This window comes from Grammomys surdaster, unplaced genomic scaffold (assembly GCF_004785775.1).
Source record: "Grammomys surdaster isolate TR1022 unplaced genomic scaffold, NIH_TR_1.0 126109, whole genome shotgun sequence".
In the NCBI taxonomy this organism is placed as follows: Eukaryota; Metazoa; Chordata; class Mammalia; order Rodentia; family Muridae; genus Grammomys; species Grammomys surdaster.
The window spans coordinates 2,679,860-2,692,299 of record NW_021620917.1 but is presented as its reverse complement, the minus strand read 5'-3'; the positions used below and the strand labels follow the sequence as shown (position 1 = coordinate 2,692,299).

General features: G+C 49.8%; 1 protein-coding gene across 2 annotated transcripts in view; it reads left to right on the top strand.

Annotated features, from left to right (window-relative positions):
- The window catches only part of Wipi2 (WD repeat domain, phosphoinositide interacting 2), a 31,320-nt gene extending 25,852 nt beyond the window's left edge, over positions 1 to 5,468 (top strand). For both annotated transcript variants that reach the window (XM_028756032.1, XM_028756033.1), the window contains 5 exons: positions 1,291 to 1,398; positions 2,536 to 2,700; positions 3,636 to 3,743; positions 4,417 to 4,574; positions 5,172 to 5,468. In XM_028756032.1, coding sequence (XP_028611865.1) covers positions 1,291 to 1,398; positions 2,536 to 2,700; positions 3,636 to 3,743; positions 4,417 to 4,574; positions 5,172 to 5,284 — 652 coding nt within the window. In that variant the 3' untranslated portion in view covers positions 5,285 to 5,468. The remainder of the gene's footprint in view (positions 1 to 1,290; positions 1,399 to 2,535; positions 2,701 to 3,635; positions 3,744 to 4,416; positions 4,575 to 5,171) is intronic.
- Positions 5,469 to 12,440: the final 6,972 nt, after the last annotated feature.

The following is a 12,440-nucleotide window of genomic DNA, read 5'->3' as shown; positions in this document are numbered from 1 at the left end:
TAGTAAGTATAGTATAGTATAGTATAGTAAGTATAGTATAGTATAGTTAGTATAGTATAGTAAGTATAGTATAGTATAGTAAGTATAGTATAGTATAGTATAGTATAATATAGTAAGTATAGTATAGTATAGTATAGTATAGTATAGTATAGTATAGTATAGTATAGTATAGTATGGCTCTGTCTCAAAACACTTCAAGAAAACCCAAAGCCCAGACGCTGTGGTCTTCTTCAAGGCCAGCATCTTTGATCTTCTTCACACCGCACCTCTCTTGGTGATTCCCCTGTGCTCCTGCTTGGTTCCTTGTGTCCACTGTCTGTTAGGAGCCTCTCTGAACTCATTTTTCCCCATATCCTTCCTAATCATGCCGTCTGCTTGTGCTGCTGCGTCAGGTGTGGTGTGGGGCCTGACCCATGAGGTAGAGCTGGCATTCCTGCCCATTAGACAGGCACTTAGGCAGCAGTCCAGAGTGCGCCACCTGCTGGATATACTCCATCAATGTGGAGACATTGGAAACACTCTGGGAGTCCTTACCTACCTCGAAGGATTAAGGGAAAATGTATTTCTTCAGGCTGTGGAATAATTTGGGCCTTGGAGACTTGTGTGGTGGGGATTGCTCTAAAACATCAGCTCTGCTGACTGATTGGCCTGCTCAGACACGCCATCCTCTTCACCTAAAACTGGGTCCACAGAGCCACACAGTCTTGGTTTTTGGAATCAAAGAAAAAATAAATTATTTAAAGACTTAACTGAAGAATTTTTCTTGGCTGAGTGTGATGGCTCACACCTTTAGTCCCAGCACTAGGGAGGCAGAGACTGGAGGGAGGCTGGAGTGTCTCTGAGTTCAAGGACAGAGCTCTATAGAGAGACCCTGTCTCAAAATAAGGGAAGTATGGTGGTGGTAATCTGAGCCCACTCAGGAGGCAGAGGTAGGGGAACGATTGCAAATTCAAAACCAGGCTGGTCTGCCATCATAAGTCCCAGGCCAGCCAGGGTCACGCAGTAAGCTGCTGTGTCAGCATCAGAATTGCTCGTCTGGTTTTATCACAAGGTTTCTCTGTCCAGAGGAGGTAGCCAAAGGGAACAGAAAGACTTCTGTAGAGCCAAGTGTGTCTGACAAAAGTGTTTTCCTCTGTCGCCACAGTCCCTGGGAAAACACTCCTGTGCTCTAACCCCCATAGCTATTGCCAGTGTGTTCAGTGGTGGTGGGGGGGAACCCCCTCACATACCCTGTCCTCAGGTGTGTTCTATGCTGGTGGGCGGGTCCTCCCTCATACCCCCTGTCCTCAGGTGTGTGAGCATCTGCTCCCTGGCCTTCAGCATGGACGGCATGTTCCTCTCTGCATCCAGCAACACCGAAACAGTGCACATTTTCAAACTCGAGGCGGTGAGGGAAAAGTAAGTTGCAAAGACAAACTTGTCTTCCCTTTTTTGTTGTTTTTGGGGTTTTCTTGTTTGATTTGGTTGGGTTGGTTTTTGGTTTTTGAGACAGGGTTTTTCTGTGTAGCCCTGGCTATCCTGGAACTCATTCTGTAGACCAGGCTGGAACCATACCTGACTAAAAGACAGCTTTTCCAACAGTTTTTGTCGAGAGCGGGAGGCACTGAGGATCAAACCTAGAGTCGCAGGAATGTTTCAGGGATATACTACCACCACTGAGCTAGCTGGTCTCTGCTTTTAAGGGTTGATGAGACGGCTCAGTGGGTAAAGATGCCAAGCCTGACAACCTGAGTTCCATCCTGGGGAACTAGGTGATGGAAAGAGAAAAATAATTCATGTACATTGTTCTCTGACCTGTCTATAAACATACACATTCATGTACACACACACAATAAAATTTTAAATTAATCTAAAAATAAAAAAATACTCAAAATTGTAAACTTTCCACGACCACCAGAAAGACATGACATGGGCACGGTTTCTGGGTGTAAAGTCACTCTGGCTATAGGGTAGGCACGATGCCACCAAGACCAGCTTCAGCGGGAGATGTGTGCTTGGAGAATGTCCTGGTGCACCAGGGTGCTGAGGACAGATATCAGGGTCCCCAGGGTGTCCCCATTCTGGAATGACAATCAGCTCTAGCACTCACAGGTCAGCAAGGAGATGGGTCCTTTCATCTTAACTTAAGTCCCTGAAACAGATGCATGGCAGAGAGACTTCTTGTCTTTTCGCTCCATGAATTCAAAGAGCATCCTACTGGGGCTAGTACTGATGATGGAGCCTGTGTCCCATCCAAGGGCCCACACTGTTAAACAGGGGCCTGACTCACACAAGCAGTCCTGGCCTCCGTGTAGTCAGGAGCATGCGTGCTAAGGAAACGTGATGAGACTTCAGTGAAGCCGGGGTGTGTGCTGAGGTTGGGAGCTCCTGATGATATGCTGACATAACCATGGCCACTGGGCCAGAAGAAAAGAGGGTGCTCTGTGCCTTCCACAGCCGATCTTTGTGGGGTGTGGAGGGTTGGTCAGTCTCGGGCAGGCTCTATAGTTCTCAGTGAGAACCTAGTCTCACCTGTGTAATGCGGCTTCCTTGCAGACCTCCAGAAGAGCCCACCACCTGGACTGGCTACTTTGGGAAGGTTCTCATGGCATCTACCAGCTACCTGCCCTCACAAGTGACAGAAATGTTCAACCAGGGCAGGGCCTTTGCCACTGTCCGCCTGCCATTCTGCGGCCACAAAAACATCTGCTCACTAACCACGTGAGTACAGACTGAACCTGTGGCCCCACCCTCTGCCAATGCACACCAGAGCCAGGATTGCAGAAGTGTGTGTGACCCTGTCCAGCCTGTCCAAGCCTGGGTTCCATCAAGTCCTGCCTAGCAGAAAGACCCATAGGCCTGAAACCTGGGTGTCTTCTTTGCATGTTGCAGGATGTTTGTGTTGGTGGGAAACATTAAGTCAAGACAGTAGGAAATTGACACTATTCATCCTGGGGCACAGAGGTCCTGCTTGTGCGGTTGGGATTGTCACCATGGAGCACCAGAAGGCTTGTCTGGAAGACAAGTGACAGCAGCACGGCTCTGCTCTGGACACTGATGGTGTTTTCTAACTTGAATAGCCACAAAGGCTGTAGTTCTGGTGTTCTACTAAAGTGGGCACCAAGTATGTTTGAGAGCTTTGTAGACAGGCCTACCCTTAGGCTGGGAGGTCTCAGTAATAGCTCTGTCCTCGGCACCCACATAAGAGCCAGATGTGCCCACATGCCTGTCTTCAGCACTAAGGGAGGCAGGGACAAGTATGTCTGTGATTTGATGCCAGCCTGTATTCAGGTTCAGTGGACTAAAGCCCAGAATGGTAGAGCAGGATATCTCACACCCTCTGGCTTCCCCACGGGCATGCATCAATGGGTGCCTGTGTACACACACAGGAAAGAGAAAATACCCACCTTAGTGACCAGAGAAAATGACAGCTCCCCTGCCCTACCACATGGTCTTTGGGACTCAGTGTGCTCACACCCAGGCTGTCCTTGGCCTTGCCAGCTTCGCTCTGAGGAGCCCAGGCACTGTCTTCACCTAATGTGCTGGCTGCTGGGTTTCTTCCTACCTCTGCTGAGATGCAGGTTTAGTCACGTGCCTTTTGTGAGGAGGAAAAAGTCCTCCTTCTGAAACATAAAAACATAGTTGCTTTCCCTTAGAATTCAGAAGATCCCACGGTTGCTGGTAGGAGCATCAGATGGCTATTTGTACATGTACAACCTGGACCCCCAGGAAGGCGGCGAGTGTGCCCTGATGCGTCAGCACAGGTGAGGCTCCTCTGCGTGGCGATCTGAGGCTGTGCTACTGGGCTAGGTCTGCTTATTCATCCCCTGAAGGCTCATGTGCTGACCTGTGCCCATGGCAAGCATCGTCTCCCCATCGAGATTCCTTTCCCTGGTGCTACGAGCCTTCTCCTTTCCCTTGCTGGCCACAGGATGCCATTCAGGGACAGGAAGGAGAAGTCTCTGAGGCTGTGATGCTGCGGATTGGGTGGCTCCCAAGCCCCTGCTGAGGGTGAGGCTTGGGGTCTGCAGTAAGGTGTCCTCACAGGAGCCTGCTGACCCACCTCAGGGTGCGCCGTGGGAATTCGTAGGTGGTGATTGAGATGTGTGTCGCTTTATCAGACTTCCTATGTTAAAAGCACTGTGGAGATCACAGGATCAGATTCACATTGGTGGAGTGTCAGGCAGGAGCGGCCATCTGTGGCCCAGTTCCTTGACACGTCTCAGACCCCAAGCCATGCTTTCCAAGCCATCCTGTTCATGTGTCCAACTGTCCTTCTGGAACAGCTTGTTTGAGATGGGTCTTGCTCTGTAGTCAAGGCTGGCCTCAGACTAAGAGGACTCTTCCTGCCCCAACCTTCCAAGTGCTGGGATTTTGAGAGCGAGCCATTACACCCAACTTGAAGTGAGTGTGACCTTGTTCATTTACTGTCTCTAGGCTTGATGGCAGTATGGAGACGACCAGTGAGATTGTAGACTCTGCATCTCATGACAGCCCCTTAGCAACGCAGGCGTACGGCACAGCAGCCACCAAAGGTGCCTATGTGCCCTCATCCCCCACAAGACTTGGTAAAGGGCAGGACGCCAACTTAGAAGGTAATTTAGCATTAGCTTCTGGGGTTCTTCCATACTGTCCTGTCCCTGGAGTTGCTGCCTCCCATGAAGCCATGGGACAGGGCTTCCTTCCAAGGCCTGTGAAAGTAAATTTATGGTCTTCATTTTTGGAAGAAAGATAGTCATTGTGGCCAGAGACTCCAGCTGCATGTGAGCCCACCTAGCCTGCTACCTCCCTCTGTAAGCAGCGTGTCCTTCATGCATCATGGGCAGACACTGCCAGTGCTGACTCTCTCCATCTTGTGTCTGACTTTCTCTAAACTCAAGAGAGGTTGTGCGAGCTGTAACACATGACCTGCATCTCTGCATCTCCAGTTAGAATCCCATAGAGTTCCGTCACTCACAAGAGTGCATTTAGTTACCACTGTTTACTGTACAGGGCTTGTGCATGCTGGGAAATGGGTGGCATCATCTGGCTTTGCCTGAGGCTGTAGAGGCTCCACTCTGATCAGGTCTGGAAAGTCTTAGAGTGGCCATAGCTCATAACTAAGTACCATCTCCTGGACATAACCTACGGTTGGTGTGGCAGGATCAGCAGCTGGTCCCAGCTCTCTGAGGATGCCACTCTTCTCTCTGCAGCCTACACAGATGACCTGGGTGCTGTGGGTGGCACATGCCTAGAGGATGAAGCCAGTGCTCTGCGCCTGGATGAAGACAGTGAACATCCTCCCATGATTCTCCGGACTGACTAATACTGACCTGTGAACTCTGGCCCAGGAGCAGACAACACTGGCCTGGCTGAGGACTTAAGCATTGCTGCTATGAACTTTGACCTGAATTGAGGGAGAGGATGGCAGAGACTTTAAAGCAAAGAGATTGTAGTTATAGCCTATTCATACTGTTGAGAAAATACAGTTTCCACTTCAGCAACTTTAATCCTGCTTATGAATTTAGCTTTTTGTTTTCTCTCACTCTTTAATTTTTTTATCTCTCTCTCTCTCTTTCTTTTTTTTTCTTTTTTCTTTTTTTTTTTTTTTTTTTTTTGCCAAAATTAACTGTTTGGTGAAGTCTGTGGAGTCTCCTTGCTTTGCATGTGTGATGTGCCAAGCGAACATAGGAGAGGGAGTGGAGTGGCCACTCCATAGCAAACCACAGTTGTCAGGTCTCATGCCAGGGCGCGCATGAAGGAGTGTCTGTGTGTGGTAATTCTGCAGGGACAGGGCCCACGTGCCACCAAGACCAGCCAGGGCACCAGTAGACAGTGGGCTCTGTCAGGAGTCCTCTTGCCCTACTGCCTCACCTGGGCCATTTTCCTCCCAATCTCCCAATTTATTAAACTCTTTCCAGATTGGATCATTCTGGGACTAGCTTCCTCCACGGGGACTATTGTTTTGGGTCTTAGTCTCCATGGGGATTGAGAGGGAGAGAGGCAGTTTCTGCTCTCTGTGCCTTCTCTTCTTCTGACAGGTGAACTTGGCAGTCTGCTGGGGCAGCCTGGAGCCCAGGAAGGCGATTTCATCAGTGTCGTTAAATGCTCTGTCTCCTACTGTCCCCATCCATAACTGTGACTTGGTTTTTTGTTTTTGTTTTTAAAGGAGAGTCTGTAGCTACTCCAATTCCCGAAAAAGCACAAAGGTGTAAGTTGCTACGTCAGGCATCAGTCTGCTGACCTGGAGCTGTGCTGTCCGCCAGAGGCTCTTCTCTTCTCCCCAGAGATAGCAGATACTAGGTCCCAGGGTGATGGCAGGAGACTCCCTCCCAGGGTGATGTGCCTTTTCTTTTGGTCTTACATGGGCAGGAACGTGAGGTCAGATGTCAGTGCTGCCCTGCGCCTGTCTGCTTTGGATTGTTTGGTGTCTTTGGGGAAACTGTGGTCTCACCCCTTAGCCTCTAGAAATCACTATATAGCCCAGGCTGGTCTCAAACTCATAGCAGTCCCCCTGCCTCAACTTCCTGAGAGTTGGAATTACAGGTACCGCTGTGCTGGGCTCCTTTCTCAGCTCTACAGAATAAAAAGTTGTCCTCAAATCTGCATTCTGAACAACAGACCCTAACAGTAGAGCCTGAGGGTGTGGCTTCTACATGAATATGGCTTTTTCGGTGCAGGGGTTTTGGAGCAGGAAATCAGGATATCAGGGTACCAGGTTAACCCAGCCCAGGTCAGGCATCTGGACAAGAGGGACTTCAGGTAGCTGCCTCCAGGCCAGTGTGGTTACATCTGGTAGAGTGTTTCTGCAGGGTGCCTATAGCTAAATCTGCTGGGGTCCCCTGTTCTTGCTGTCCAAAAGATGGCTGATGACAGGAGTGCGGTTTGAGGGACGCCCACTGCTAGTTGTGGCTGCTGTTGGCACCTGTGCCCTGGAGCATCTGAGGAGCCAAACTATGTACAGTTTATGAGGCGGGGTGAGGCTAGGTATGCCAGACTTTAAACTGTGCATGAGTGTCCTGGACCCTGATAACATTGGGCCCCAGCCCGTGGTCTGGGAGACTAAAACTGGCCTTCACAGGCCCATGTATAGCCAGCGAGTGCTGACAGGAGCAGACTGGGAAGTGCACAGGGCTGATTGGGAGCTGGGGTTTCCTGGAACCAAAGAGTGTGACTGGTGTGCTAGGGTCCTTGGCCTTGCAGGGTGGGTGTGGGGCTCAGCTCCATCTGCTGAGGGTTCCTCTCTTGGGAGTTAGTATTCCAAAAACATGTTGGAATTCATTTCTCCCTTTTAGCCTGGGTTTCCTTGCTTGAAAATTTGGGTCAGAACAGGCCTCTTTTGAGGTCTGGGGCTGTACCTTCAATCAGTGGTCTCGCCAGGCTGGGCAGATTTGGTGAGCCTTCCTCTCGGGACAGATGTGCCTGTGTATCCCACAGAGGTCAGAAAAGCAAGGACGAGGCTCTGCTGGCCTGCTGTGCACCGCGTGCAGGCCTCACGTGGGAGGGAGGCCATAGTAGCTGGCTGAGGTTAGCACGCACAGCGATGAGGCCAGCTGCAACTGAGTCCCATTGGACACTCGCTCCAGTCAGTGCTGACCCCAGGCCTCACAGAGCGGTCAGTTTGAAGATTTTATTCCAAAGTTAAGAGAAAATTTTGGAATCGGGTATGGCACACACCTATAATCCCAGCAGTCAGGAGAGTGAGGCAGGAGGATTGCTGTAAGTTTGAGGCCAGCCTAGACTATATACTCCTGGGCAAACCTGGCCTACAAAGTGAGAGACCCTGTCTCAAAAAACCAAAGGATGGTGACTTTAAAAAAAAAAAAAAAAAAAAAAGGCAATGTGGAATGGGTGTTTGAAAACCCCCCAAAGATTTAAGATTAGTGTGAATTGGGACCAAAGCTTTTGTGTTTTCTCAGACAACGAAAGCAAGAGTTGAGAGTCCCTTGTCCTGCCTACACCAACAGCGTGAGCTAGCGGCAGGTCTTAGGGGCCCAGGCTTGGACTGTACAAGAACCACCCTACCTCACAGGGCTGTTGTGAGGTGTGTGAGAGACGTCCTGTGAGCACCCAGTGCTGGGTCTGGCCAGCAGTGGACTCCAATAAACACTAAAACTGAAAGCTCACCGAGTAAAGTGCATGGTTTTTGTTCAGCTCTGCTCTCTGCCTACAAAGCTCAGTGGAAGACAGTTCTGCATTGGAGGATGTGTGGCAGTGTGCCCTTGCCTGTTCTTGCTCCTTAGTTCAAAGAAAATGGGAGAACATGGGTCTGTCTTGGAGGCCAGTGATACGGAGCTACCCCTGCTGGGCATCAGGCATGGACCATTACCACAGGTTTGGGCAGATGTCTGCCTAGTCCACCTGGAGCTGCCCAACTCTGCCCTCTTGTGGACGCTGGAGCCTCAAGGCTGCGACTCCGGCCAAGTCTGCTTGGTAACTTCGTTCTCACAGTTTGACTTGGAGACGAGGCTCGACAGCAGGTGTGTTGCTTGGAAAAGACTAGAATATTTTGGTCACAGCTCAACTGAGATGAGGAATGTGTGCCTTGCTCAACTCCACTCTCTGTGGTTCTTTTTGTTTTATTTCTGTAATGATCTTACAATTTAGACCAGGCTGCACTCAGACTTAAGATCATGCTGCCTCTGCCTGCGTTGTTCTGGGACTACAGGCTCAAGCCAGCACATCTGAGCTGTTACCATGATACTGACACAAAGATGCTCGCTCCTGTCCTTTACCTCTTCCAGTCTTTATAGCTCCTGCCCTCTGCATGCTAGCAATGACCAGATCACTTGTTCGGAATATCTGGTGTCCAAGGTGTGAGGTGAGCTGGTCCAAGCCAGCGGTGGCCTGTGTGAGAAGTGTCTCCTGGGAGATGAAGCCTGTTGGAGACCTGCTTGCCGAGCATGATGGTTTTTCTGTTAAGTCCTTGCCCCGACTGTCTTACACTGTTTGTACTCTCTGGATTTTGGAAAACCCAAGGGAGAGAAAAGGAGCAACTGCTCTGGATTGAGGGGGCAAGATCAGCTTTTCTCTGGTGTCTGACAAGGAATATCTCTTAACTTTAAAAAATTAAACTTTTGTAAAGCTCGGTTTAAGGAGACTGTCCTGATCCCTCCTCTGTCTCACTCTGTTCTGAGATGCACCTGAAAAGTATTCATTGTTACATTTCCTTCTAAGGTAAAGGTATTTCAGGTCCCCCCCCCCCCCGCGCCACACCTTCTCTCTGTCTCTGTCTCTCCAAGCCGCAGTGATTACAAGCTGGGTACTATGGTTAATGCCTGTGATCCTAATATTAGAGAGGACTCTCAGCACTTGAGTAGTAGAAGCAGATGGATCCAGCCTGATCTAAAGAGCGAGTTTTAGGACAGCTAGGGCTACATAGAGAAACCCTGTCTCTGGATGGGGACAGGGAGGGGAGGAAACCCTGTCCCAGTGGGCTAAAGAGAGCCCAGGGGTTAAGAGCATTGCTGGCCCTTCCCCAGGACCCAGGTTCAGCTCCCAGCACCCACCTGGTGACTTACAGCTGTCTACAATCCAGGGGATCTGAAGTCCTCTGTTTGCACCAGCCACTTACGTAGTACCTATACATACATACAGGCGTTGACACCTATGTCTTAGAAATGGGCTCAGTGCTGGCTGCTCTTGCAGAGAATCTGAGTTTCCCCATGTCAACTCACAGACACCTGTGTTGTAATTCCAGGCCCAGAGACTCAACCGGACTCACCACCACGTACACAGTTAAAAATAATAAATTTTACAGGGGGCGGGGCTAGAGGGTTGGCTCAGCAATTATGAGCACTTACTGTACCTGCAAAGTACCAGAGTTCTGTTCTCAGCACCCACACAGTGGCTCACAACCATCTGTAACTCCAGTCCCCTCTTCTGCCCATGGAGGGCAGAGCATGCATGTGGTGCACAGGCATACATGGAAGCAGAGCACTCTTGCACTTAAAATAATTTTTTATAAAACAAGGCCACCATGGGCTTATGTCCTGTGTTCAAGACCCTGTCTCCAAAAAATCAAGCCAGGGCCATTGGGATGGCTCAGCAAGTAGATGCTTTAAATCATGCAAGACTGGCAACTTGTATTTGGTCCCTACAAGGCAGGGAAAAGTGACTACTGCAAGTTGTCCTCTGGTGTCCCATGGTCTACACACACACATACAATTGTTTTAATGTTTAAAAGATCAGACCAATAATAAACTGGACCCAGGGTGGGACTACTCCACCTGTAATTGCAGGTACTTGGGAGTGTGGTGAGACAGGAGTAGCAGAAGTTCAAAGCCTGGCTATGCAGTATGATGAGCCTGTCTCACAGAATGAACCGGCAAGGCTAGGGAGCTGGCTCCGTGGGTAAGAATGGTCGCTGCTCTTGTAGGGGACCAGAGTTTGGTTCCCAGCATGCAGGTCAGGTAGTTCACAACCACCTGTAACTCCAGCTCCAGGATCCAGTGTCCTGAACTCCAAAGCCACCTCCACTCACCCACACAGACCATATAAGCCAATGCGCACACATGTACTCAGACACATTTGAAAAAATGTTGAAAGCATGGAAAGGCTGGGACATAGCTCCGTGGTAGAGCCCATGCTTAGCATGTGTGAGGCCCTGAGTTCAAGTCTTGCTACCATCAAAAGTGCAGTACTGAAGAAGGCCCCAGAAGCCTCTCGATCACCCTCTATCCAGGAAGAGCCCCCAGTAGTTCTGAGACCCTGAAGATCTCCAGCCAACCTTGCCCTTGCACTGGAGCATCCATGCCCCGTGAGTGTGGATTCCCAGCTGCTCTAGCAAGGTCTTGCAGTCCACCTGTGTCCCAGAGATCATCTGTATCCATCACATGGCCTCCCCTACAGGAAAAAGTGACAATCACAGGTTGTCAATCATCTGTGTAAATACACCCCATAGACACATACAATAAAAAACAATAAAAGCGTTTTGTTTTTAAAAATAATTACAGGTGCTGATAAGGCAGCTTGGTAGGTTAGAGCGTCTGTTAGTCTTGCAGAGGACCAGGGTTATGCTCCCAGTACCATACATGGTGGCAAAGGACTGTAAGTTTAGTTCCAGAGGATTGCCCTCTTCTGGCTTCCTTGGGCACCATATGCAAGTGGTGCACAGACAGACAGATAGGTGGAACACACACACACATGCACGTACACACACAAATAAATGTTAAAAATAATTAAGGATGTGTGAGATGTCTCAGTAGGTCAAGGCATTTAATCCCAGGAGCCACATGGGAATCGACTTCATCATACTGCCATGCCTTTGTGCACACACAAAGGTCATAACATTTTGATTAGTTAAAACATGCTAGCTAACATCTGGAAATAGAGACGCCCCAGGCAGGGGCATGTGCATGCTCATCACAGCCACCCTTGGGGTTCTGTGTAGACAGCCCTCCCTATTGATTGTGGCTGACTTCTGGAGCCAGAGGGTCATTTATAGTCACTGGAGACACTGCAGGAGGCAGCCTGTGAACCCTAGGGCCCCAAGTCAGGACTGGCCTCTGGAGAACAGCCTTGCTGTTCTTGCAGCCACTAGATGGCACAAGTCTCATGACTGCCTGTGTCTGTGGGGCCTAAATTGCTCATTAGGGGTCCTCCGGCAGGGTGGGGCGTTCTTAAACTGACCAGTTAGACTCCAGGATCCTCAGTGTGAACTGGTCTCAACATTCCAAATGAAAATATGACACACACAATAAAACCTCCATTTTAAAAATATGTATTTGGGCTGGGCAGTGGTGGTGCACACCTTTAATCCCAGCACTTGGGAGGCAGAGGCAGGTGGATTTCTGAGTTCGAGGCCAGCCTGGTCTACAGAGTGAGTTCCAGAACAGCCAGGACTACACAGAGAAACCCTGTCTCAAAAATCCAAATATATATATATATATTTGGTATGTATATAATGTATAAATATCAGGGGGCACCACAGCTCTCAAAACCCACTACTGCTTCTAACACAGTAAGAATGTGTCTCTAGTACAACACTTGCGAGGGTGCTCATCAAAGGTGTGTTTCTGGGGTACTTTGTCCTCCAGGAAGTGGGGAAAACAAAATACCATGTTTTATGTGGTATGAAATGCCCCCGCAGGCTCACCACTTGATCCCCAACTGGGGCCTGTCCCAGGCAAGGGGAGAGAGACAGTCACTACGATGAAACCCAGGTGTAGTGTCTGGCAAGAGTGAGCCTAAGTACCCATTGCCCAGGAAAATGGAGGAGACTGAAAAAGAGTCAGAGTACCAGCCAGGAGAGCTCTGTCAGCTCCCAAGGCTGCCGTCCTGGGATGAGGACCATGGTGGATCCAACAGGAAGGCAGACTCTTGCCTCTAATGTGGCTGGAGCACCACCTCCCACTGTTGACATATCACCAACATTGGCCCAAAGACACCTGAGACATCTCTAGGACCAGGCTGACAAATGGCTATCACAAGACAGCCCCAGCGGGGCCCTGTGTGCATCCCTCCTTCCTTCAGGGGCTTCT